At 45.0% G+C, this 27,181-nt stretch overlaps 1 protein-coding gene across 1 annotated transcript in view; it reads left to right on the top strand.

The window, feature by feature from the left end:
* The window catches only part of gpr158a (G protein-coupled receptor 158a), a 641,632-nt gene extending 614,826 nt beyond the window's left edge, over positions 1-26,806 (top strand). The window contains exons 13-14 of the mRNA XM_041183940.1: positions 20,776-20,922; positions 24,890-26,806. Of these exons, the coding sequence (XP_041039874.1) occupies positions 20,776-20,922; positions 24,890-26,806 (2,064 nt within the window). The remainder of the gene's footprint in view (positions 1-20,775; positions 20,923-24,889) is intronic.
* Positions 26,807-27,181: the final 375 nt, after the last annotated feature.

The raw sequence follows: 27,181 nt of genomic DNA, 5'->3' as shown, positions 1-27,181 counted from the left end.
AGCCCCTGCTTCCTTCACCCGATAGAGCCCAGCGTAAAAGGAGGGGTCCCATCCTTCAGACGAACACATGAGGCCTCCGCCTCAGGAAGGAGGGTGGGGGCAGGCCAGTAAAGGGATTTTTTTTTGTGTGGTTCTGGATCAGGCTTTTACAATACATGGGATCCCTGAACAGGATTTCCTGCAGCAGGAGCCAAGTGGTCAGCAGAGATGCATCTATCATGACAGGACCTGCCAGCCCTGTGCTCGTTCAGTGACTTCCTGCAAAATCTGATGGGCTCAGTGCAGAAAGGCCATGGGGATGAGTCTGCTGTAACTTCCAGAATCTGCAGAGCCTCTGTTTAATGTTTAACCATTGTTGGAAGTCCACCAACTCCTGGGCCAAAAGAATTCTATCATAGGTATTATCACATCCATTGATTTAACTGTCTAAGTAGATCGCATTACAATTTGAGGAGCATGACAGGAGTGTTGTTCCAGAAAGTTATGTTAAATGTATATAAAACAGATGTTTAGATGCCAGATGAAGTTTCGTGTCCAATTCTTGACACCACACTTGAGAAAGGACGGGAAGGTATTGGACAGTAAAACCAATTTACTAGTACAGTTCCTGGGATAAGGGATTACAGTTCAGTAAATAGACTGAAGACATTGGAGTTGTTCTCCTTGGATGGGAGATTTGATAGAGGTGTTTACAATCATTAAGGGTTTAGCTAGAAAAAATAGGGAGAAATTGTTTCTAATGGCTGAAGGATCAATTGCCAGAGGGCAGAAATTTAAGGTAATTGGCATAGGAACTAGAGATGACATGAGGAGAAAATCTTTTTTATGCAATGTTACTTGAATTCAACAAGGAATCGAAAAAATATTTGCAGGAGAAAAAAATTACAGTGATATGGTGAAAGAGAGGTGGAGGGGTTCTAACTAGATTGCTCCTTGAAAGAGACCTTCAGACTTGATGGGCTGAATGGCCTCCTTCTATTCTGATTTTAACCTTAATGGGGAAGGATTCCTCTAGCTTCAACTTTTCTCACACCTAACACTTGCTTTTATCTTTTCCTTGGTTCCTCATCCCCTGCTTTCTCCTCTTATAAAAGGAAAGGTTTGCATTTACATAGTGCTTTTCATGACCGCCAGACATTTCAAAGCACTTTACAACAAATGAAGTACTTTGGAAGTGTCGCCTATGTTGCAATGTAGGAAACACGACAGCTAATTTTGCAGACAGCAAACTCCCACAAACAGCAATGTGATAATGAACAGAAAATCTGTCTTAGTAATTTTAATTGAGGGATAAATATCGGCCAGGACACTGGGGAGAACTCCCATATTTTTCTACAAAATTGCAGCATGGGATGTTTTACACCTACCAAGGCAGACAGACGGGGCCTTGGATTAACTTGCTATCCGAAAGGAAGCATCTCGGACAGCACCTCAATACTGCACTGCAGTGTCAACCTTGATTTTTGTGCTCAAGTCCTGGAGGGAGATTAGAACCCAGAGCCTTGTGACTCAGAGATGAAAGCGCTACCAACGCTACGAACTGAGTCACAGCTGATACACATCAGTTCAATTTAAAATTCTTACCAATATTTATTTGGCCCAGGGAATAAAACTCTACTAAAACCTCACTAAAACTTTATTTGCAATGCCACCTAGAGGAACAGATCAGGGATGCGAAGCATAAAGGAGCAGCAGCACCCGACTGAAAGGTAAATATAAGTGATACCCAGGTATTACCCCCCAGGCCTGGTACAATCATGAGATGATTAAAAATGGACACTCTGAATTCTAGACTTTTGTTGAATACTGAAAGTTTCTTGGGAAGACGTTCCTGTGCTGGTTTGCGGATTGGGTCAATGCAGTAATGGGATGCTTAGTGCCCTGCTGCATGCAGTTAAGTCCCAGGAGGGAAGGACTTTAAGGCCTGGATTTTAGCAGGGCAGCAAAGGCAGGTTAGAAATCGGACAAACAGCAAATTTGCACTCCAGCACAACCTGCCAGTTGCCTGATGTGTTGCCACCTCTGCACAATTTTTCTGGAAGTGGTCTCTTGTGGAGGACAGCCACCCACCCGGTAGCAGCAGGCAGACAATTAGGATGCTGAAGCAGGAGACGTTTGAGAGGTGGTTTGCGACAGTATTTCAATTTTCTCAGAGGCACAGGGGCCCTACACTGTGTCATCACCTCATCAAAGCAGATGAGGGAGCTGCACAGGGGGAAGCCTCTTACTTAAAGTGGCAGATATGAGATCCCCTGTATAAAAGGGGGAATCAGCAGACATGAGCTCTGGCACAGCCATTGACTTGGCATGGTGTAAGCAGAGCTCTAGGATTGGGAGCTCTGACTGAGAGGGTCATTCATCAAGACGCAAGGGAAAGTGGCTGCTGACCCACAACTGAGACATAGGAACAATACAACCATGTCAACACAAAGTCCACATTGAGTAGGCCTTTGGGCTCTGAAGATGTGGCTCTGGTGCCTTGCCCATTTGGGGGTTGGGAGGCGGGGGTGCCCTTCAGCATGACCCTTCAACAGCCCCTTGCATTGTTGTGATCTGCTGTGCTCTGCATAACGTGACCATTCAGAGAGGAGTGCACCCGGAGAACTTAATGATGAGTTCACTATTTCTGAGAACAAAAGATATGAGATCTGTTAGTTTTCATCTACAGCCTGTTTAATCACATTAAAGTATAGTTATTGAATAAAAGGTTTAGACTCTGCACCAGAGGAAACCCACCGTGACACTACTGCAATTTCTCTGCGTTCTTGTGAGAGTTCCTACATGATGCTCCCCTTTGGTTAAAGCTGATATGGAGGCAAGCTGCTCGAGAAGGTGTCCTGGCAGCTAAGATTCCTGTGACACCCTTGCGCATGATGGAGCCACAACAGGCCACACCAGCTGCAGGGACAACTTCAGTCAAGGGAGCATGAGGCTTATCACATACCTCAGTTGGTAGATGTGGTCGCTTGGGCAATGACACGATCTACATCATCCCTCCCTGCCTCAGCCCTTTCATGACCCATTTGCATGTCCATACTTATCAGGTGCCGGCGATGACCAGGTGCCATCACTGCAACACACCGATCAATGGTACAAAATGCATCATACAATCTGTTGTGCCAATTTGCTGCTCCTGCATCCATTCGGCAGACGGCCACATATGATCTTCCATGAGGGAAGGCCATTCTTTCAATGGAGGAGCTCATGCACTCATATGCCTGAGACATTGCGGTGCTCATGTCATGAATGGACGCCTCCATTTTCTGCACAAGGGTCCACACTGTCTCATGAAACTCTGCCAGATGTCTACACATCTCCCCTTCCTGCTCCACCAGCACCTGCTTTGAATATGGCCCTGAGGCTCAGCATTTCCAGTAAAGTGAGCATGGCTGACTTTGTGCTCCATCCTCTGATGGGACTGCCCATAGCTGCCTCTGCCTTCATCTCCTATTCCTGTTCACATGTGCCCTGATGTTCACTTTGTGCCACCCATTCTCAAGTTGCTTGAAGACCAGAGGTGAGATACTAACCAGGATAGCCGGGAATTCTAGGGCACCCTGAACCAGGAACACGTCTCCTAAGCATGGCAGGTCCTCCAATGCAAGCACCAAATCTGGACATCCAGTTTATATATAGCGGTCCCTATACAAATTCAACATCAGATCCACTTCTCACCCAGGTCTGCACTGGTAAAAGGTGTGCTTGACTCCTGTGATGGTGATTCCCCAGAGTTCAAGTTGTCCTCTGAAGTAGCCGTGCCTCCACATGAAGCAGCTGCTGCTGATCCTCCAACATTGTCGCTGTGTAAAAGACAAAACATCAGTTACTCACTCTCCTTCGTCTCAGCAGCTGCTTCATCAGACAACTGGCAGCACATCAAGTGCCACCAGAGATGAGGAGAATTTTTTTTCTCTCCGAGTGTCGTTAGTATGTGGAATTCTCTTTTCCAGTGCACATTGGAGGCTGGGTCACTGAATATTTTTAAGGCTGAGTTAGATAGATTCCTGGTTAACAAGGGAGTCAAAGATTATAGGGGATAGACAGGAAAGTAGAGCTGCAGCCACAATGGCGGAGCAGGCTCGAGGGGCTAAATGGCCTACTCCTGCTCCTAGTTGGAATGCTTGCATTGTGACCATCCTTCCAATGTCCATGGTCTCCTCCTCCTCCCTGGGCATCAATATTGCCAGTTTAAACACTCCACCTTCACAATGACCCTTCTTGTGAACATTGTGTGATCTTTTCTCCAGTAATGTGAGGATGAAGATTTCAGCTACAGTTATCTTTTGTCATTTGACCATCATTATCCACAATCAGGAGTGATAATCCTGACATTGCACTGTCCCATCCTCTCAAACATACACAGCTTTGATCTCTTCGTTCAGCGGTGGGTGGGCATTGGGCACACATCTCCTCGATGTTCCTATACACTGCCTGGCTTAACGGCCTTCTGCTCAAATGCATGCAACTCCTTTAAGACCCTCATGGCAGACAGCTTGGCTTTGCATGTTACTCACTTTGCCAGACCCCACCCTCAGCAGGTTGTTGAAACGTTTCCTGTACTGGACCTATTCCTGCTCACCACCCTGCAGCTGATGACCCCTCTGACCACTGTCAGCCATATGTCCTTAGTTTGCTTCCTCCTATTGTTCTCTGGAAATAAAATTTTCCTCCTGGCCCGCGTTCCTTCTAGCATTACCTCCGTTGAGGTGTCACTTCTCTGTGTGACCACGATAGACTGCCATGTTAATGACCTGATAGCATGTTCCCTCAGGGCTGATGTTCTCTGGCTCAATCCACTTTGTAGCCCTTTAATTGGAGCCCCGCCTCTTCTATCTCCCACCTCCTGATCAGGCCTGCTGTCCACCATTGGACGGATATCACAGAGGTGACCCACGAATTAGTCGCCCTTACACTGCTGATGTGCATTGTACTCTGACCTCTGCCAGACTCAGGACCTGGAAATGGTCCCAACATCAGGGTGCCAATGACCTTGGCAAAACCCAACCCTAAAAATCTAAGAAGATCCTACAAAGGCATGAAAAGGAAAGAGGTAGCACAAAGGGAGTTAACTGATGGTAGTCCTCAGCTGGCACTGGCATACATATTGCATATTGCAGTTGTTTCTGGAAAATTTCTGCGATGATGCTTCTTCTGATAGGATGCTATGCAATTTACAGCCAAGAAACTTAGGGCACAAATCCTTGCATGATTTCAACCTGCTGCTCCTCCATCTCCAGCCAATTCCTAACTGCAAAACACTTGAATTTCTGTAGCCCACTACTTGAAGGAGGTATAGGCTCTGATTGAGGCTTCTCCTCCTTGCATTGCAAGGACATCCTATAATAATGAGCTGCTTTCTCCTGTAAGGTACAAAGAGCCATGATACAAATAAAGGCTTACTACCATGTGAGAACGAGGACTGTTATGGAAGATTAGGGTCTTGTAAAAGAAATGCCTTGCTAGCTTAGGAGTGTGGACCAATGGCCATGCTTATTCCAAGTAAAGAAGTGATCAACAATGAAGAGAGATGACTGAAGCGTGAAGGATTTGTGGACCCTTGCTAAAGAATAGATATTGTGAGGGATAGGATGCAAAAAACTGCAGAGACCATCACCCAATTCTTCATGAAGACCATAGCCTGTCAGTAGCCTGTCTTGTGAGGTCAGAAAGCATTTTCCTTTCATTGTAGCCATGTGCATCCATAAATCTTGTTCTTTAGTCCCACAGTTTTGTAACTTTTTTTCCATCTGAGAGGAGACAGCGTGATCTTCCTTTGCTGCACAGCACAGTATTACCATCATTGAAGGGTGATGTCCTGCTTCTTGCTGAAGGTCCTGCTACCATCCCATTGTTGTACAGGAGTAGAAATAGTCACAGCTCACATGGGGACATTGTGGGTTGCTTCTTGCTTCACTTAGGACCTCTGACCTCCTCTCTCAGCTTATCTACAGGAGAATTTTTAGGACCAGGAGTAAGCATCCAGCCCCTCGAGCATGTTACTTCACCATTCAATGTGATCATGGCTGATCTGCAAGTAACCGCATAAACCTATCTTTGCCCCATATCCTGTAATATCTTCAGTTAACAAAAATCTATTAATCTCATATATAGAATGAACATCAAGCTATCATCAATCGCCACATGTGGAAGAAAGTTTCAAATTTTTCAAATTTCTACCACCCTCTGTGTGTAGGAATGTTTCCTACTTTCACACCTGAGAGGTTTGGTTCTAATTTTCAGACTATGCCCCCTTATCATAAACTCCCCAACCAGTGGAAGTATTTCTCTCTGTTCGTTCCCCTTAACATATTGAAAACTTCAATCAAATCACCCCTTAACCTTCTAATTTCCAGGGAACACAACCCTAGTTTGTGTAATCCCACTTTATAATTTAACTCGTGGAATCATTCAGGTATCAGGTATCATCCTGGTAAATCTGTGCTGCACTGTGTTCCTTCACTGTCACTGGGTCAAATCCTGGAACTCCCTCTCTAACAGCATTGTGGGTGTTCCTACAACACATGGGCTGCAACGGTTCAAGAAAGCGGCTCACCACCACCTTCTCAAGGGCACTTAGGGATGGGTAATAAATGCTGGCCTTGCCAGCGAAGCCCACATTCCATGAATGAACAAGTTTTTAAAAAACTTTCCAAGCCAATACATCCTTCCTAGGGTGCAGTGTCCAGAATTGCTCGCAGTGCTCCAGATGTGGTCCAAAGTAGGGCTTTGTGTAACTGAAGCATGACTTCTACCTTCTTGTATTCTAGCCCTCTAGATATAAAGGGTGGTATTCCTTTGGACCTTCCGGTCATTTTCTATACCACTTCATGGGCCAGAAATGTCCCCACGTCGGGGACGAAGGTTGTACAGGGGCGGGCTCGAACCCAATCGGCGCCCCCAACCGGGTCCACAGTGCCATTTTATGTGGGTGTTCCTTGTTCAGGTGGGCAGGGAACTCCCTGAGTGGTTCCCTGCACTTTTTCACGCGCATGCGTGAACTTTGTTTAAATTATGGAAATTTGAATAAAGATGGATAAAAAATTTAAGGACATGTCCCCTCATGTGAAACTGTCACATGAGCTGGGACATGTCCATTATTTATTTCAAAAAGCTTTATTTAAATAATAAACCCTTCATGAAACCTCATCCCGCCTGTGGATGAGGTTTCATGAAAAATGCGAAGGCCGCCTGGGCTCTTCGCCTGCCTGCCAACCTTCAGGTTGGATGGGCAGCACAGTTAATTACTTTAATTACCTCTTAACAGGCCTTAATCGGCCTTTGACAGTTCAATGGGCGTGCAACTGGCTTGGCTACGTGCCAGGTGAACTGAATATCTGAATGACATGTGGTGACGTCAGGAAGCCCGTCTGACATCACCTCATGTCATTTCATGTGTCTATGAGTGGGCCCCGCCCCCACTCACTGATGGGAAAATGCTGCCGATGACATTTTAATTATCTATGTGCATGGGCACCCCCAAGCCACTTTAACCACTGTTTCTAGCTTTTCATCATTTAGAAGTTTCCTGTTCTATCCTTTTTAAGGCCGCAGTAGTTGACCTCATGTTTGCCTATGTTGAAATCATTTAGCACATTTTTATCCACTGAGTTAATCTGTCAGTATTTCTTTGTAATGTTATGTTTTCATCTACTGTTTTATCTCCAGTTGCATAGCTCTGTCTATGACAAGATTATATGTGTAGGACAAGGATCTGGTATATGCAGGGTTAATGTGGGACTGAGTACAGTACCGCCCAACACAGTGATGTAAGAAGGCACATGACCTAGAACTAGGGTCAGTGTGGTGTTGGCCAGAGATGTGTTAAGGCTTAGACATGGAGATAGCTCCATGCCTCCATAACACTTTACTGTTTCTATGTATATAGTTATAAGTAGTTAATAAAGACTTGCTGTTAGCATATAGAAGATTACAAAGGCTTCCTTAACAATCCTGTTCTGTAACCAACACTATAACAATAGTATGGACTGTAGAACATCACAATACTGCAGGATATTTTGAAGAAATAATACTATAAGTTGGCCCTGTATGGTTCAAACAGCAGAATTGTTGGGATTGACTTTAACTCGAGCATGATTGCTGTGTGGGGCTCTCAGGATGGGCACACATCTGGAAACCTGTTCTTATTATCTGAAATTGGTCTCCCACTCAATGCCGATGAGAATGGCATCAAGATCGGCAGGCAGGAGGCAGAGTGTGGTGAATTAACACAAGGGAACAGTTCCAGCCCTAAGCTCATTGCTTGGGGTAGGGCTCGACCTTCTAAGAAGATGCTGGTATGGAGGGTTGGACCAGGGGAGGCCCAACGATTCCTTCTGGGGGCTGAAAATGCTTTCCTGCTCCACTTAATGCCCTGAAGAATCCTCCGAGGTTCCTCTGGCAGGTTTGACATACTGCAGGCCTCCCACAGCTCTTCATTAAGTTCACATTGTGTTGCACACAACCTCATCAAGCTGCGACTTTTAGATTTAAATGAGACCACATCTGGGAGGGGGCAGCAGCAAAACAGTTTTCACAACCGAACTGTAAGATTGCAAAACAACCCCTTGGGTGTCTTTGAAATACAATTGGATACTTATGAGGGTGAGATTTGGGGGGGAGGGGGGCTGCCAATACCCTGCTGGGCAGGAGGCAGCAAAGTATCCAAAATCGTTTTTAAGAAATGTGGATTCACCTGTTAGAATGAATTCTGCTGAGGCCAGCAGTTAAACAATAGGCTGATAAAAACAAAAAACTGTGGATGCTGGAAATCCAAAACAAAAACAAAAATTACCTGGAAAAACTCAGGTCTGGCAGCATCGGCGGAGAAGAAAAGAGTTGATGTTTCGAGTCCTCATGACCCTTCCACAGAACTGATTGAATATTAGAAGAGAGGTGAAATATAAGCTGGTTTAAGGTGGGGTGGGGGGGTGGGGGGGTGGGGGGGGGGTGCGGTTGGGTGGTGGGGGGTGGAGAAGTGGGGGGTTGGTGTGGTTGTAGGGACAAGCAAGCAGTGATAGGAGCAGATAATCAAAAGATGTCACAGACAAAGGAACAAAGAAGTGTTGAAGGTGATGATATTATCTAAACAAATGTGCTAATTAAGAATGGATGGCAGGACACGCAAAGTACAGCTCTAGTGGGGGTGGGGTGGAAAGACTAGCAGGGCATACAAGATTTAAAAATAATGGAAATAGGTGGAAAAAGAAAAATCTATATAAATTATTGGAAAAAAACAAAAGGAAGGGGGAAGAAACGGAAAGGGGTTGGGGATGGAGGAGGGAGTTCAAGATCTAAAGTTGTTGAATTCAATATTCAGTTCAGAAGGCTGTAAAGTGCCTAATCGGAAGATGAGGTGCTATTCCTCCAGTTTGCATTGGGCTTCACTGGAACAATGCAGCAAGTCAAGGACAGACATGTGGGCAAGAGAGCAGGGAGGTTTGGGTCTTTCTTGCTGACGGACCGCAGGTGTTCTGCAAAGCGGTCGCCCAGTTTACATTTGGTCTCTCCAATGTAGAGGAGACCGCATTGGGAGCAACGAATGCAGTAGACTAAGTTGGGGGAAATGCAAGTGAAATGCTGCTTCACTGGAAAGGGGTGTTTGGGCCCTTGGACGGTGAGGAGAGAGGAAGTGAAGGGGCAGGTGTTGCATCTTTTGTGTGGGCATGGGGAGGTGCCATAGGTAGGGGTTGAGGACTAGGGGGTGATGGAGGAGTGGACCAGGGTGTCCCGGAGGGAACGATCCCTATGGAATGCCGCCGGTGGTGTGAAGGGAAGATGTGTTTGGTGGTGGCATCATGCTGGAGTTGGCGGAAATGGCGGAGGATGATCCTTTGAATGCGGAGGCTGGTGGGGTGATAAGTGAGGACAAGGGGGACCCTATCTTGTTTCTGGGAGGGAGGAGAAGGCGTGAGGGCGGATGTGCAGGAGATGGGCCAGACACGGTTGAGGGCCCTGTTAACGACCGTGGGTGGAAAACCTCGGTTAAGGAAGAAGGAGGACATGTCAGAGGAACTGTTTTTGAAGGTAGCATCATCGGAACAGATGCGACGGAGGCGAAGGAACTGAGAGAATGGGATGGAGTCCTTACAGGAAGCGGGGTGTGAGGAGCTGTAGTCGGGTAGCTGTGTGAGTCGGTAGGCTTGTAATGGAAACAATAGGCTGAGGTTGTCTCTGAAATAGAGCTGTCTAGTGACAGAAAATCAAGAGTGGAGGTCTATTGTCGCACAACGCTTGCACTGGTAGGGAAGGCAGCCTTGTCCACCCCGCCATATGTTAATCATGACAGGGTTCTTGGGGTCAAGCAACTCACCTGATTTCCTTTTCATTCTGCATTTTTTTTTGAAAAATATACTTTATTCATAAAATATCTGAAAGAACTGCCCAAACCATTTCAAAATCACAATCACAAAAGTACAATCAGATTCAACTTTTACATAGATCACAAGGTTCTTCAATACAATCAATGAATATTATAATCATTTGAATATGGTCAATGCAGACAATCAGACAAAGGTATTGGAGTTATCAACATACATTATGTTGCACTCTGAGGTACTTCAGTACAATTGTAATACAATTAGTATTCACTGCATACATTCATTTTGAGCTGTACTGCCCAAGGGGCTCTAAACAGTTTCCAACCCCTCGGTGCGCTATGGCAGAAAGGTCTTAGACAGCGACCTTTCCCCATTGCGCCTTTGCAGCAGCTGCCCCAAGCTTTAGAGCTTCCCTCAGCACGCAGTCCTGTACCTTGGAATGTGCCAGTCTGCGACACTCGGTCGGGGACAACTCTTTGCGCTGGAAGACCAACAAGTTTTGGGCAGACCAAAGAGCATCTTTCACTGAGTTGATGATCCTCCAGCTGCGGCTGATGTTTGTCTCAGTGTGTGTCCCTGGGAACAGCCCGTAGAGCACAGAGTCCTGTGTCACAGAACTGCTCAGGATGAACCTCGACAGAAACCATTGCATCTCTCTCCAGACCTTCTTTGCAAAGGCACAATCTACAAGGAGGTGAACAACGGTCTCGTCCCCACCACAACCACCTCGAGGGCAACATGCAGAGGGGGTGAGATTCCTGGCATGTAGGAAGGATCTGACAGGGAGGACCTTTCTCACCACCAGCCAAGCTACGTCTTGGTGCTTGTTGGAAAGTCCTGGCGATGAGGCATTCTGCCAAATGATTTTGACAGTCTGCTCAGGGAACCATCCCACCGGATCCACCCTCTACTTTCCCCCGCAGGGCCTCTAAGACATTACGTGCCGACCACTGCCTGATGGACTTGTGGTCAAAGGTGTTTCTCTGCATACATTTTTCCACCAGGGACAGGTGGTACGGCACGGTCCAACTACTTGGAGCGTTCCGTGGCATCGTGGCCAGACCCATCCTTCACAACACCAGTGACTGGTAGAACCTCAACACGTAGTGACACTTGGTATTTGCATACTGAGGGTCTACGCACATCTTGATGCAGCCACACACAAAGGTGGCCATCAGTATGAGGGCGATGTTGGGCACGTTTTTTCCCCCTTTATCTAGAGGCTTGTACATCGCGTCCCTGCGGACACGATCCATTTTAGTCCTCCAGATAAAGCGATAGATGGCTCGGGTGATCGCCACCACGCAGGAGTGTGGAATGGGCCAGACCTGCGCCACGTACAGCAACAGCGAGAGTGCCTCACACCTGATGAGCAGGTTCTTACCCGCAATGGAGAAGGACCGTCGCTCTCACATGCCCAGTGTCCTTTTCACCATAGACACTCGTTCCTTTCAGTTTCTAACGCATGCCCTGGTCCCCCCGAACCATAGCTCCAGCACCTTCAGGCCGTCAGCCCTGATGGTGAAGGGGACAAAGGATCGGTCAGCCCAGTTTCCATAGAAAATGGCCTCGCTCTTCCCACGATTTACATTGGCTCCCGAGGCTAGTTCGCACTGTTCGCAGATGTTGATCAGTCTGCGCACCGACAGCGGATCCGAGCAGAAGACGGCGACATCATCCATGTACAGGGAGGCTTTGACCTGAGTGCCTCCACTACCTGGGATTGTCATTCCACTTATGCCCGGATCCTTCCTGATGGACACAGCAAAGGGTTCTATGCAACACACAAAAAGGACAGGGGAGAGAGAGCAGCCCTGCCTGACTCCAGATTTAATCGGAAAACTATCTGATTTCCACCCATTGATTGAGACTGCGCTACTGATGTTAGTGTAGAGCAAAAATAAAAACAAAAAAACTGCGGATGCTGGAAATCCAAAACAAAAACAGAATTACCTGGAAAAACTCAGCAGGTCTGGCAGCATCGGCGGATAAGAAAATAGTTAACGTTTCGAATCCTCATGACCCTTCAACAGAACTAGGTGAATCCAAGGAAGGGGTGAAATATAAGCTGATATAAGTGTTGGATCCAATTGCGAATTCCCTCCCCAAACCTCATTTTGGAGAGTAGGTGTTCGATATTCTGTCTTCTCCTGATCCAGACTGATGAGGCAGGTGTCCACACCCCTGTCCTGTACATAGGCAATCGTATCCCTGAGCAGCACGAGGCTGTCAGAGATCTTCCTGCCCGGCACAGTGCAGGTCTGGTCAGGGTGGATCACCAATTCTAGACCGGACTTGACCTGACTGGCGATGACCTTGGACAGAATCTTATAGTCCACATTCAACAGTGAAATGGGCCACCAATTTCTAATTTCCTCCCTTTCCCCCTTGTGCTTGTAGATGAGGGTGATAATGCCTTTCCTTATGGATTCTGAAATGCTGTTGGCCAGAAGCATACTCTCGTACACTTCTAGCAGGTCTGGGCCCATCCAGTCCCACAGAGCCAAATACAACTCCACCGGCAAGCTGTCGCTTCCTGGAGTTTTACTCTTCTTGGAGGACTCAAGGGCCTTAGTCAGTTTGTCAGGAGTTAGCGGTTTGTCCAGACTCTCCCGTGTACTGTTGTCTAAGATTTCCGTGATAGAGGACAGGAAGGATTGGGAGGCCGTGCTGTCTGTGGGCTTCACGTCATACAATCCAGCATAAAAGGATTTGCTGATCCTCAAAATGTCAGACTGTGATGACTTTACTGAGCCATATTCTTCCTTCGGGCTGCTGATCACAGAGCTCTCTCTGTGTACCTTTTGGAAGAAGAAATGTGAGCACGTCTCATCCTGCTCCACGGAGCGGACTCTGGAACGGAAGATGATCTTGGAGGCCTCTGAGTCAAAGAGCGAGGCTTGCTGGCTCTTCACCTCTTGGAGTTCCTCTTTGACATCGACCCCCATCGACTGCAGCCGGAGCAGATTCTGCATGTTTTTCTGGAGTCGGGACATTTCGCTCTGTTTCTTTCTAGCTTTCAGGGCGCCTTTGAGGATGAAAAACCTCTTGATGTTTCCCTTGATCACTTCCACCAGTGTGTCAGGGACTCAAAGAGGGGTTTCACAGTTCTCCAACCTTTGTAATCCCTCTTGAGCTCCTCAATGTTCTCTGGGGTCAGCAGTTGCATGTTTAGCTTCTATGCACCCCTGCCCACCCTCTGGTCTTCCTCTAAGTGACAGTCAGCCAGTAGGAGGCAGTGGTCAAAGAAGGACACCGGCTTGATGTCAGTGGATCTGACCGCGACTGCACGGGACACAAACAGGAAGTCTATCGTGGAACGGATTGACCCATCTGGCCTTGACCAGGTGTATCTACGCTGCGCTCCGTCTGCAAGGTTGCTGAAGACATCATGCAGCTTGGCATCCTTAACTGTTTCCATCAGGGATCTGGACATAGCGTCCAATCTGCTGTTGGCCCTGCCAGATTATCCAGCTGCATCGATGATGCAGTTGAAGTCACTGCCCAGAATGACCAGCCTGGAGGTCGCTAGCAGCAGTGGGAGCTGCTGAAAAACCTCCAGCCGCTCGCCCTTTTGTGCCGGGGTGTACATGTTAATTAACTGGAGTGGAGCATTCTTGTACATTACGTCTGCTATGAGGAGGCACCCGCCCACCATCTCCTTAACCTGGGAGACGGTGAAGTTGCCCCCTGCAGCAGAATACCCAGGCCAGAGGAACGAGAGTCGTTTCCTCCCGACCAGATCGATGGCCCATGGGACCACCATCATGACCATTGCCTGTAGGAGCTGAGGTGCGGTATCGCACACTCCTGCAGAAACAACAGGTCAGCTTTGACCTTGGCAAGGTAGTCCCAGGTTGCAACACATCGCGTAGTAGATTTAATGCTACGCACATTTAGGGATACAATCTGTACACCCATTTTAAAGCATTTAGTCTCTTACCAAACCTGTTGTCTCTGAGAGTCCCAGATCTTTGGTCTGCTCCTTTATGCCTGTAGTGTGCTCAAATTGCCTCACTTTGGATGGGCTGAGGAAACTGTCCTGAACCTCCCCATTGGTGATGTCCTGTTCAGGTGGCATCTGGGGGTCCGTGCAGAGAACAGGATTTGAAATGTCCTCTGTTGGAGAAGCCTCTCCAATCCTCTCCCTTTCTGGGGCGTTGCTGCTCCCAGCTTCCTGGAGCTGGGGTGCACTGAGCGCTTCACTGCTCCTAGATGCCTGGGGCTGGGGTGTGCTGGTCTCTTTGGGTCGTGGGCAAAGTTGGGATGCACTGGTCTCCTCATTGTCTCCAATGTCCTGGAGCTTGAGTGTCTCATCCTCCAACTCCCTAGAGCTTTGCCGCTTCTTCTGTAGATGCCGTCCTTGCACTTCTTCCTTCTGAAGAGCAGCTGCCCTTGTCATCCATGTTGGATGGGAGACACCTCTTGCCACTTGTCTGGGAAGTGGCTTGATCCCTTCTTAGCCCCTTCTTCCTTTTGGCTCTCTTCACCAGCTGCCACTCCCCCTGCTGATTTTCCACTGCTTCCTTGTTACTGCCATCCCCAGGGACTGGCAGGAGAGGGGTGGTGGTAATTCCTGGCAGAATGTCAGTAAGTTCGCAGGCACTGAACCTTCTTTTAAAGGGAGAGTGCCTCCTGGTAGACACCTCTCCCACTCCTCTGGCCCAACAGTGTCCATTTTTTTCCGATCTTCAACCAAAATTCATCACGTTAGTTTTTTTTCTATTTTCTTTAAAAGAGCTTTTATTTTCTGGTACTATTCTTCAGCAGTGGTACTTTCCAGCTTTGTGCTGGGAGCCTATCACTGCACATCTAATAACCTCACAATGCAGAAAAGTGGGTTGACATTAAAATATTGTGCAGAAGTCCAGCCACAAGCATCTTCCAGCAGAAATCTGCATTACCTACCTAAATGCTGGAAATTATTAATCTTAAAGTGCATTTGGCTGGTCTTCAAAGAAAAGACATTCCATGTGAGGTGATAAAAGCAATTTCTACCGTTTATCATAGAATAAAAGAATGGTTACAGCACAAGAGGAAACCTTTCATCCCATCAAGTATGTGCCAGCTTTCTGTAAGAGCAATTCACTTAGTGCCACTCCCCCAGTTATTAGTTCTCCCATCAGTTATTAGAATGAAGTTCTAAAGATGGACGGCTTGTATTGTTTTGAAACAGTTTCTTTAAACCCCAATTTTTAAACTATTAACATTTTGCTGGATGGTGAAGTTCCTGTGTAAATTTTCATAACTTGTAAAAAAATTATACTATTGAGGTATGGTTTTCCCAACCAAGTGTGTGTATTTTAATTAAGCCTCACCCATTAAGAATGCATATGTGGAAATTGCAGGCCGATTGCCCATGATTTTCTATCCACAACGGTGAACATGTCTGCATATTCCAGCACCACCTCCTGCTGGACAAAGCTGTGTGGCAGGAGCATGGACATCACTTGGTTGATGATGCTGAAATGCCTTCTGTCCTGTGAACTCAACAAGGGGTGCTTCAGAGGAAGATACCACCTAAAGGTAGGGAGCAGACAGTTTAATTGGAAGCTTTTATGGCCAATCTATAGATAGGGAGAGACAGGAAGACTTAACCCTCTCTCAGCAGATTTTCTACAACTCAGCTAGATGTGTTCCATGTCCATTGGCTTTGTGATCATCCAGGGAACAAAGAATAGTATCTAAAGTTATGTTGTGAAAAATCTGTTGAGAAGATGGATGCTATGTACTGTATGTCTTGTTTAGCTTGCTGTACTTTGCGAGGCAGTGCATTATAGGATCGCAGAATCCATTTTGTTTTTTAGTTTGGTTGCTGAGGTAAAATAAAATGGAAGCTGTAATGTTCAATCACCTCAATGCCTATGTGTGCATTGATTAATCTTTGAAAAGTTATCAGTGGTACCAGTATTAAAATGTAATAAGAACGATGGACCTTTGAGGTAATGCCACTTGAAAAGCAAAACTAAAGTGAAAGAACTAGTAGGAGGAAATTACTAGTAAAAAAAACAGAAATGACAGTAAATAAAAAGTAACTGACAGAAAAGAGAAAATAAAAAGGTGAAAAATGACTACACTTACCAGACCTATGGGACATTTCAATGGCCTGAAGTTTTAGTGATGCCCTCTACTACAGCTGAGAGTACAATTCAAAGGCTAAGAGAAATGTTCAGTCATTATGGGTTACCAGGACAACTTGTGACCAAAAATGGACCTCCTTTTGTCTTGCAGGAGTTTGAGAATTTTTTGAGAAGTAATGGAATTCATCACATCACCTCAGCGCCATACCACCCATCCCACCAACCCATAATGGATTAGCTGACAGATTTGTTCAAACCATAAAACACGCTTTAAGATTGGTACAAGGCCATTCCTCCATTCGAATGTGCCTGGACACATTTCTGTGGACATACCGAAACACGCCACATGCTATGACCAAAGCATCTCCAACATTCCTACTAATGAGATGGCAACTGTGCACTTGCATTGATCTGCTGAAACCAACAAAAACATGACAAGTTGTCCAAGATCAACAACACAACCAAGTGAAAAGTAGAACACAAAGGTCAAAGCCAAGAATTTTCTGTTCTGGACAAGAAAGTTCTAGCTCGTAATTATGCTATCAGGGCTAAATGGGTTCCTGCTCCTTTTGTTTGTTCAGACAGGACCTGTTTCGTACATAGTTCAAACTAGTTCATACATAGCTCACCTGGAGGAGACATGTTGACTAACTGTTGCCACGTCTAGTACCATCTAAGGATTCACCTCTTATGGAGGAGCCTGATTTCATCACTTTGAGTCAGCCATCTCCAAATCAAGGAATGCTGACTTCAGTCTCACCCCCCTCAGTCTAGCTCAACTAAAGTTTAAGTCTTCTCACCCTCGCCTGGCTTGCATTAGACACAATTTCACATTCTGTTACAAGTTCTAAGTTGTCATCAATCTCCAATGAACATTACTCTGTAAAAATCCCAGGGGCAGAATCTTCAGCTCGGTGAGCAGGGGTGGGGCCCACTTGCCGAGGTGTAAAATGATGCACGGTGACATCAGGCGTGTGTCCTGACGTCACCGCGTGTCATTCAGATTTCCAGTTCAGTGGGTACGCACCCGAGTCGGCTGCACGCCCACTGACCTGTCAAAGGCCTATTAAGGCCATTTAACTCTCAATTAAATCAATAAACTGAGCTGCCCGTCCAACCTTAAGGTTGGCAGGCAGGCGAAGAGCCCAGGCGGCCTTCACATTTCTCATGAAACCTCATCCACAGGCGGGATAAGATTTCATGAAGGTTTTTAAAGAGTTGTAAAAATTTTTAATAAAATTAATAGACATGTCCCAGCTCATGTGACAGTTTCACATGAGGGGACATGTCTTCAATTTTTTTTTCCTTCATTAAATTTTTCTGCACTTAAACTAATCTCCCTGAGGCAGCTCTGCGCATGTGCAAAAGAATGCAGGCCCCGACTCAGGCAGCCACCCCCGCCTGCACAGGGAGCGCTCAGCGCTTCTGAGTGTGTGTCATGCTGGGCGGGCCTTAAATGGTCCACCCACGTTAAATGGCTGGGCGCAACCGTTCACAGGTGGCGATCAGCTGCGCGCACGCCTGCGCCCACTCCTGCCGAATCCCCTCCAACGGGGAGAAAATTCTACCCCAGGAGTCTGCCGTAACCCACACCATGAGAGAAGACCTCATGAACTTCTGAGTTATAATTAAGGTGAACTCATGAGTTTTTTTGGAGGGGGAAGGATAATCCCCAGGGTTCAGCCAGGAATAGAGGCAGTCCCCCCTCTTTCCATAGTTCAGAAAATGTTTTGTTAATCTGGCGTTTCCAAGAAGGGGAGGAGAGGAATATGTTATGTACTGTATATCTTGTTTAGCTTGCCGTACTTTGCAAGCCAGTGCATTATGGGACTGCAGAATCCATTTTGTTTTTTTTAGTTTGGTTGCGGAAGTAAAATAAAATGGAAGCTGCAATGTTCAACCACCTTTGTGCCGTGCTCACATATGTACTGATTAATCTTTGAAAAGTTATCGATAGTACCTGTTTTAAAATGTAACAGTGGACAAGCAACTTTTTAAGATAAGGTTAGACAGGATTAAAGGACATGATGGCCAGAAACGTGATATTTCAACTACTAACTGGGGCAATATGGCATTTGTATTAATTTCTTTGGTAAAAGGTGTGAAGGTAGAAGGTTTACTTCAAATGGTTGTTTAACAATTGTGAAGCAAAGTTGTTTGTTGATTTATATTTGGTCTCATCTTGCAAGCACATTAATCAGTTTTCCTTTTGAAAGATTGGAGGAGGTTGCATGTGAGTTGCTTTCAGTTTTATATAGGACACTCCATTGACATGACTCTCAGTTGTACAATTTTATGACTAGATACTAAACAGTAAGGGTAAGTCCCTGAGCGTAAGTCATGCAGGTTAAGATTATGGGCAAAGCCAGTAATGCTAAACCCGAAGGAATACCAACAGTGCAACTGAAATTTGTAACAATCGCCTTTGGGCGTTTTCCTGTATCTTGTTCATGATTTCAAGAGAGGTAATCAAGAGAGATATTCAAGGAGTCAAGTCTTGGATCATCTTGCGCTTTATGAAAAATGAATAGTTGTTGAGAAGGAATAGCACATGTGACATTTAAGAAGAAAGCAACAGGATTGATGGATGGGAGGCCCGATTCAGGCAGTGTACCCAGAAGGAGAGAACCGAGTGAAGCTCGGCTGTTTATCACTGTCGGCCCTCACTTTAAAATTTGACATCTGTCACCTTCTTGCAAGAAGCTGGCAGGAATGAAGTCAAGGCCAGTGGGTGGGAGCAGGGCAGTTCCCTGGACCTAAAAGAATGGTGCCCAGCATAAGCTAAGTCCTGGAGGGCAGGGTTACCCAAACAGTATGGGGAGGGGGAGAGAGGGAGAACAGGAGAAGGGCAGTGGAGGCTCAAGGATTCTTTCTGGGCCTCGGAGGCACACTCCTGCTTCTCCTGTCTCCCAAAGAATCCTCCTGAGATTTAAATTCTCCTGCCTACTCTGCTCCTTCTTGCCTGGCTCCTCTGGTCAGTTTGGCCAGTGGTTTTGGCAAAATAGCATCACCGTATTGATGATATCTGCCTGTAGTTAGAGCTTCAGCTGACTTGAAAATTGGCAAAGAGAAAATGACGGTGAGCGGAAATGGAGCAAACTCAGGCCAGGATGCTGATCCATCTGATTTTAATCCCTCCAATTCACTATTCCCACTTAGTGGTGGAGAGTTAAGTTTCCTCCCTAAACTTCTCTAAGAGGCAAATTTTGTAATGGAGGAGGTATGGCAGTTAGATTTGTAATCAGAGAGGATACTGAGGCCATGAATATTGATAAAGAAGGATGAGAAGCTGGTGACTTTTGGTTGAAATTACAAGAGACTGTAAAACAAATGTTGAAATATATTCACTTTCCACAGCCCTTGCTGGGGGTGCATGACATAACACCAAATCATACTTGAAATCATAAGGGACAAGAAGCATCCAATTTTTGGCTGTCTTATAATGGAGCTGTTTCCATACTCAATGGCATTCTACAAGGGTGCTTTAGTCTACTGTTGTAGCCTAAAGATGAACGTGTTATGTTTTCTACATTAACAATCTAAGCACACTCCCTGAGGATTAATGCAAGGATATGTAACTATTAAAAAAAAAGGTTATGGATTCAAGACTGCATTAGCTTTAGAGGCTTTAAAGCTGGAAACAAAGGGCAGAATTTTCTGTCCATCGGGTGGGCCGGTTGAGAGCAGGCACGGGTAGGCAAAGCCCGTGATCGGCTGCGCGCTGCTATTTTATGTGGGCGGGCCTTACCGTGACGCACAGCCAGTAGTGCTCAGCGCTACCTGTGTGGGCAGGGGGATGAGGAGAGTCGGGGCCTGTGCTCTTTCATGCGTGCACGCAAAAGAGCGCAGAAACCTCCCTGAGGCACAGAGCTGCCACATGGAGATTAAGTTCACATGGAATGTTTTAAGGAAAGATAAAAATTATTTCAACATGTCCCCTCATGTGATAGTTTTGGACATGTTTATGAAATTTGAAAAAAATATTTATCTATTTAATAAAGCCTTCAGGAAACCTCATCCTGCCCGTGGATGAGGTTTCCTGAAAAGCATGAAGGCCGCTTGGGCTCTTTGCCTGCCCGCCAACTTTAAGGTTGGACGTGTAGTGTTAATAGTTACGTTTATTGTTTTTTTATTGGCCTTAACAGGCCTTTGAACGAAAGATCTGAATGACTCGTGGTGACGTTGGGACGCACACCTGACGTTACCGCGTGTCATTTTACGTGTCATAAAAATTCTGGCCTAAGTGACCTGTAACAATTCAAATGTAACAGAGTTAGTTGGTTGAAAAAATTCAGCATTGGGAGACTCTATTTTCTGTTTTCAATCAAATCAGCTTGATAAGGTCCAACTGTGATTCTCTTATTTTTCTTTTCTTCTAGTTTCTTCAAGCAAGCATCAACCCCAGAGATGACATAGCAACAGAGGCCTATGAAGATGAACTTGACATGGGCAGATCAGGGTCATACTTGAACAGCAGCATCACCTCAGCCTGGAGTGAGCACAGCCTAGATCCTGACGACATTAGGGTAAAAACAATTAACTTTTCCTGTTGTCTATGCCTGGATAAAATTTTCTTTTTTAATTTAAGGCAAAAGATAGATTTCTCTCTCCCTGTAAACATAAAACTATGCTCACACACCAGCAAAATGCTGTGAATGATGGAAATCAAATAAAAAACAGAAATGGCAGGCCTTGCAGCATCTGTGTGAAGAGAGGGGGAGGGGAAGAATGAATAAAGGGAAGGAGTGTGTTAGGGTGGAAGACAGAAGACCATGCTTGTTTATTTTGGTTCAGTAATATTAAAGACTGTGGTGTTAGATACCCTGATGTGCTCATTGGTAGCTGGGCTATCCATCCTATGTCCAGGGAATAAAAGGATGAAAGTTAAAAATAAGATTTAAAAAATAAGATGAAGAAAATGTGTTTTATGAAGTAACAAGCTGAGATATTCATCCTACAGGCATGTGGACTGCATAAGATAAGTATTAAAGCTGAAAATCAGACCCCCAAAATGCTTCTATTAAAAATTTATTTGAAGCATTTCTTAGATCCAACAGATTTCATTCAACATTTCTCTGAATTACCTGCTTTTACACAATTATTTTAATTTACAATTTTCATCCCAAAAATATATTCATAAAAAGTTATTATGCTCAAAAACATTATTTGACAAAAATATTTCTTTTCACAGTGAATTTGCTTTACCTAACTTGCCTTGACTGTAAAAAAAAAAACCAGAATTACCTGGAAAAACTCAGCAGGTCTGGCAGCATTGGCGGAGAAGAAAAGAGTTGACGTTTCGAGTCCTCATGACCCTTCGACAGTTCTGTCGAAGGGTCATGAGGACTCGAAACGTCAACTCTTTTCTTCTCCGCCGATGCTGCCAGACCTGCTGAGTTTTTCCAGGTAATTCTGTTTTTGTTGTGGATTTCCAGCATCCGCAGTTTTTTTGTTTTTTTTTGCCTTGACTGTAGTTTAATTAGATGTACAGTTTTTAACTATATACTTTCCACTAATCATTCTCTCCATCTTCAGTGTCTGAAAATTCTCAGGATCCAAACCTACACCTACACCTAGTTCTTCAAATTTTTTAAATTCTCTGAATATTTTATCATCACCGTCAAATGCAACATGTGTGGTATCACATTTTTGCTGTCACTGTCCGCATTTTCAATGTTAGTTGAAACGCTTCTCCTTCTTCTTCTGTTCTCTGCCAGAAGGCAGGTGTGACCCACAGTGCCACAATCTCCAACACAGGTAGGGCAAGGTGGCAGGTACCAATGCACTCCAGCCAGAACAGGCATTGCTCCCCATGCAGATGGCACAACCTGATCCACACCAGCTGTTCAGCCAACCCGCCCCCCCAAGGAGTTTGAGTTTTTGTGGCAATGTGCACTTTTACATGCTGAAGCTGGAGCTAGAGCTCTGGATAGTGATGGCAGAGGCTCAAATTTCTTTCCATCAAATGGCTGACCAAGGAACTTTCCCACTCTTACTACCTGCCATTGGCATGTTCGAAGGATTAACAAGTTGATACTCAACCTGTTTGGCCATGTTATGAACACATCTTCCTTGGGCATCAAGTCCTGGAGTGGGACTTGAATCTGGAATTTCTGGCTCAGAGGCAGGATGCTGTCCTTACCTGGTCTGCTTAGATGTGACTCCAGACCCATGGCAATATGATTGACTTTTAAATGCCCTCTGAAGTGACCTAGCAGGCCATTCAGTTGCATCAAACTGCTACAAAATCTTTAAAAGGAATGAAACTGGGTGGATCCCCTGGCATTAACCTAAGCACCGATGTCTCCAAGCTACACACCATTCTGACTTGGAACCGTTCCTTCACTGTTGCTGGGTCAAAATCCTGGAACTCCCTTCCTAACAGCACTGTGAGTGTACCTACACCACATGGGCTGCGATTCAAGGAAGGGGGTTCACCATCACCTTCTCAAGGGCAATTAGGGATGGGCAGTAAAAGTGCTGGCCCAGCCAATGACACTCACATCCTGTGAAAGAATTTTTTAAAATCATACTTTATCATTTGCAAACACACTGAAGGTGGCTCTTTTTTCTAATTTGTTGCATTACAATATTCACCTCAGGTCAATTGCAGATATCATATTCTGGGTCTGACTCATAATTATGATGAGGATTATGGATGAAGGCTCCCTTAATTAGCATTGGGGCTGAATTAAATAAGGCGCCCTAGTCCCCAGCTCCAGACTAAAATGTCAGAGGGGATCCTCTGCAGGGGAAGAATGGCTGGCCCACAGTTATTTAAATAGACTTGAGGTGGGATTACCACCCCTCAGGGACAGGAAGCCCCTCCTCAGAAGTTGTACCTGGACCACCAGCAGGAGCAGTGAACACTGTCGATACTGCACTTGGATGATGAGACAAGCTATGATGGATCAGAATGCTGTAGGGGTTGGCAAGGGTTAAGCATTGTTGACAAGTGGGGTGGGGGCTAGGGTTTGAGAGGCCATGAAGGGAGCTCAACCTGGTTTGGGGGTGTGTGGGAGGGGTTGCAACTTGCAGGGATGGGGGGGGCTCTGATGCGACTAGGGAGCTACTTAAGGAGTGATGATGACCAGTGGAATGAGGCCCTTAAATGTGCATCGTTTGCAACAATTGCCTGCTTTGACTTTGGGACCTGAATTGGTCCAGTGGGGTGTGTGTTGTCAGACGCCATCCCTGCTGCAGGTATAATTGCGGTGGGCGAAGGGGCAGGTGGGTAGGCGGCAGCAGGCTACCTGCTCGATTTAATGTACCCCCCCAGTACCCTCGAACCTGTTGGTGGGGAATGCTAAATGTAGCCCTTGGTCTCTCTCTTGCAGCAACATTTCTTGCACTCTGTCACTCTACCAACTTCTTGCCATCTTGCTCTAGCCTCTTCACCTTCCCTTGTTCTACATGCCACATGTCACTTTCCCTTACCAAGCAATAACATGCAGGTTTTCAGAACATAACTTCCATGAAACAAATAAAAATGGCATAAAAACCAAATGAAATAAAAAAGAAAGTCAGTGATTTAACAGGTAAATTTGTCACATTCTTTCTTGAAATCTATTGTTAAGGTTGGTTAAAGCATGCCTGAGTTACAGTGTCAAAGGGGACACAAGGTAAGCAGGGCTGCGAGATTCCCTGCTTGGAGGCCAAATCTCCACCTCCCCAAACCTTCTAACCCAACCGCCCCCCACCAAAACTGGGTAGGGATGGTAGATGTCAACTCTCCTACAACATGCCCTTGATCCAAGGTATCATCCCACCAGGTTTGGTTGAGATTGGCCCAAGGACCTCAGAGGAGTTTGCCAACAAACAAACAGGCAGACATTTTGCTTTCATTTATATTGATAGATCAAAGGAGCAAAGGGTGTGTTACTTGTCTATGTTTAGAAACCCCCTCACTGCAGATTTGAGGCTTGAACTATTTTTATAAGACCTGTTTATCCTTAAGGATAGATAGAATCTTCCTGTCTAAACAGCAGTATCCTAGCTTAGTGCTATAATTATGCATTGCCTATCACTTCCATTTTGAAATTTCTAATTTGAACAAGTTGCTGAATCATTAATGTGAAAGGACAACATGCATCTTGCTAATCTATATTTGTACTGAATTGATAAAAAGCTAACACTATACGAAGTTTGTCAGATGATATTTCTAATGAATTCCAATGTTACTGGAAGGATAGTTAAGCCATGATTGGTAACTGTAATGTCTCATATAAAAGTGGTCTAAAGAAACCATTGATGAAATTATGGCTCATTTTCCCAGGAGACTGTATGAAACTCAAGCCTAAGTCAATATTCCAATAGTTCATAATAGACTAAGAAAATGGGATATTTTAAGTTTTCAGTCATCATAGATTTCATTGCTGAATTGCCATTCTTTATTTTTCTGGAAGCTGATGTGCAAATCGTATATTGCATTATATAAAGAGCCCTGCTGCAAATTGTACACAGATGTAAGCGTTTACTTTTTTCTACTTGCAGGATGAGCTGAAGAAACTATATGCACAGCTGGAGATCTACAAAAGGAAAATGATGACAGCTAATAACCCACATCTGCAAAAGAAGAGAAGCTCTAAGAAAGGTTTAGGACGATCAATCATGAGGCGCATCACTGAAATCCCTGAGACAGTGAGTAGACAATGCAGCAAAGAGGACAAGGAACATTCAGAGCTTTCCATAGCCAGGAACAGCATCACTATTGGTCGGAGGAATCCATTTGATCCCACTAGCTCGAGTGTGAAAACAAAAGAAGACTTTATGAAAAATAAAGCATTACTACTACAAAAATCTCTCAGTAGCTATGACCATATGAGAGATCAAGGTGAAGATTCCAACATTTCTGTTGCAGACAAAATGGAAGTTTCCAGCACAGAAGCTGGACTCGTAGATTCACTAATGGGGAAAAAGTTATCCAAAAAGACACATGAGAAGGGAGACAGCATTTCTACAGAATCCGTTCCTCTAGTGTGCAAGTCTGCTAGTGCACATAACTTAAGTGTAGACAAAAAGCCCTTGCATCCAAGAACATCTATGTTGCAGAAATCCCTCAGTGTTATTGCCAGTGCAAAGGAAAAAACGTTGGGAATGACCGGCAAAGCGCAAAGCATGGACGATCATACAAAACATTATAAAGGACAGCAAAGAGGTAAAGATACTAACAAAAGTCATCCCTCAGCAGATAACAATGAAATGGGAGCATCCCAACCAAAAAACTCTTTGAGCCACTCTTCGATTTCTGAAGAGGCAAAAAAAGCTCCAAAAGCTGGAATAATGAAGCAACATATTAACAGTCAATCGACAATTATTCCTGATACAGCAAACTCTCGACTGAGCGATCCATTTGATAGAGCTGAAGTCTGTCCATGGGAGCTACAGGACCAGTCACCTACTCCTTCAGAATCAAGAGTTCAAAAACATGTATCTATTGCACCAGTGGAATCACAAAATATTCATAGTTCGCATTCAAATGTGAAGGCTCAGAACACCAACAAACACAAATCTGGGGAAAACATTGCTAAACAAAAACAAGCAACACAAGGCAATATTGAGAAATCAGAAGTGTGCCCCTGGGACTTTGAGGAGCCACAATCAAGCCTGCCAGAGGGTAGGAAGCCTATAACTCAGCAGCCTGATACTATTTCCATTGCAAAAGATATGGATTCAAATAACGTAGCCAAAGTTTTTGAGATTCATCCTTGGGACTTCAAGGAAATGCCAAGCAAGACATTGGAGAAGAGCCAGATTGTGAAAGGGGATGGGAATAAAGGAGAGAAGACAGATGGAAAGGACAAAGAGATCACACCAGAGACCCTAACATCAAGCTGTAGCCTACAACAAGTTAATAGAGCAAATGTTTGTCCTTGGGAGTTCGAACCATCAGAGTCACCAGAATCAGAGAAGAGCCTAGCTTCAGCTGCCTCAACCTCTTTATTAAACAGTATACCCCAGAAAAAGTCAATGATGAAAGGGTTCGGGATATCTGTGAAAACTTTGGTATCTGCAGGAAAAGGCAAGGAGGCAGAGAAAGCAAAAGAAAGAAAAGATGATAAGGTAAAAGCGAAGGGAAAATATAAGGAAAAGGACATGAAAGATGAAAACCTAGTGGACAAATCTAATGTGGCTGAAAGCAGTCCTTGGGAAGTCAAAGTAACCCCTGGGTCTGCAACTGGAAAGAGCAAAAAGATAAACAACAATGGAGCAGGAAAGGAAAGAGGCAAGCTTGCCGAAAAATGTCCTTGGGAGGCCGAGGACAGCAGCCCCATTCTACAAGTAGCAGAAGGAGACACAGTTGCAGCTAAGGACAATAAAAATTCACATGGCATTGATGTAGATACATCAAAAATGGCCTCAATATGTCCTTGGGATTTTGATGATCAAACATCGGGAAAAAATGTGTGACAACAAATCTAGTCAACCTGCTCCTGAAGTGAAAGTTTTCATATCATAAAACTAAGAATTCCATATCAACAATAGGTACTTTATTAAAAGAACAAATAGAAACAGTGAAAGCAGGATTCAAGTTCATTTGTATGACAGCCTTCATTTCCTCATTTTTATTTCATCTGCGTACAATTCTAACAAGAACATATTCTGTCAGATGTACATGCATTCCGGAATGCTCTAGTATTAGAAACACTTATATGACAGAACTATTCTAATTTATGCAATGGTCATGTACTGTTACACCAACCTGAAGCACCTATTCTGATGAATGGGAGCCATTTTCCTTCTGTTTATTAACCAATAACATGACATGCAATGAGCTTTGACTTG

The sequence above is a fragment of the Carcharodon carcharias genome, chromosome 3, assembly GCF_017639515.1.
Source record: "Carcharodon carcharias isolate sCarCar2 chromosome 3, sCarCar2.pri, whole genome shotgun sequence".
Lineage (NCBI taxonomy): Eukaryota > Metazoa > Chordata > Chondrichthyes > Lamniformes > Lamnidae > Carcharodon > Carcharodon carcharias.
Note: the sequence above shows the minus strand (reverse complement) of the source record. Positions and strands in the feature narration are given on the sequence as shown.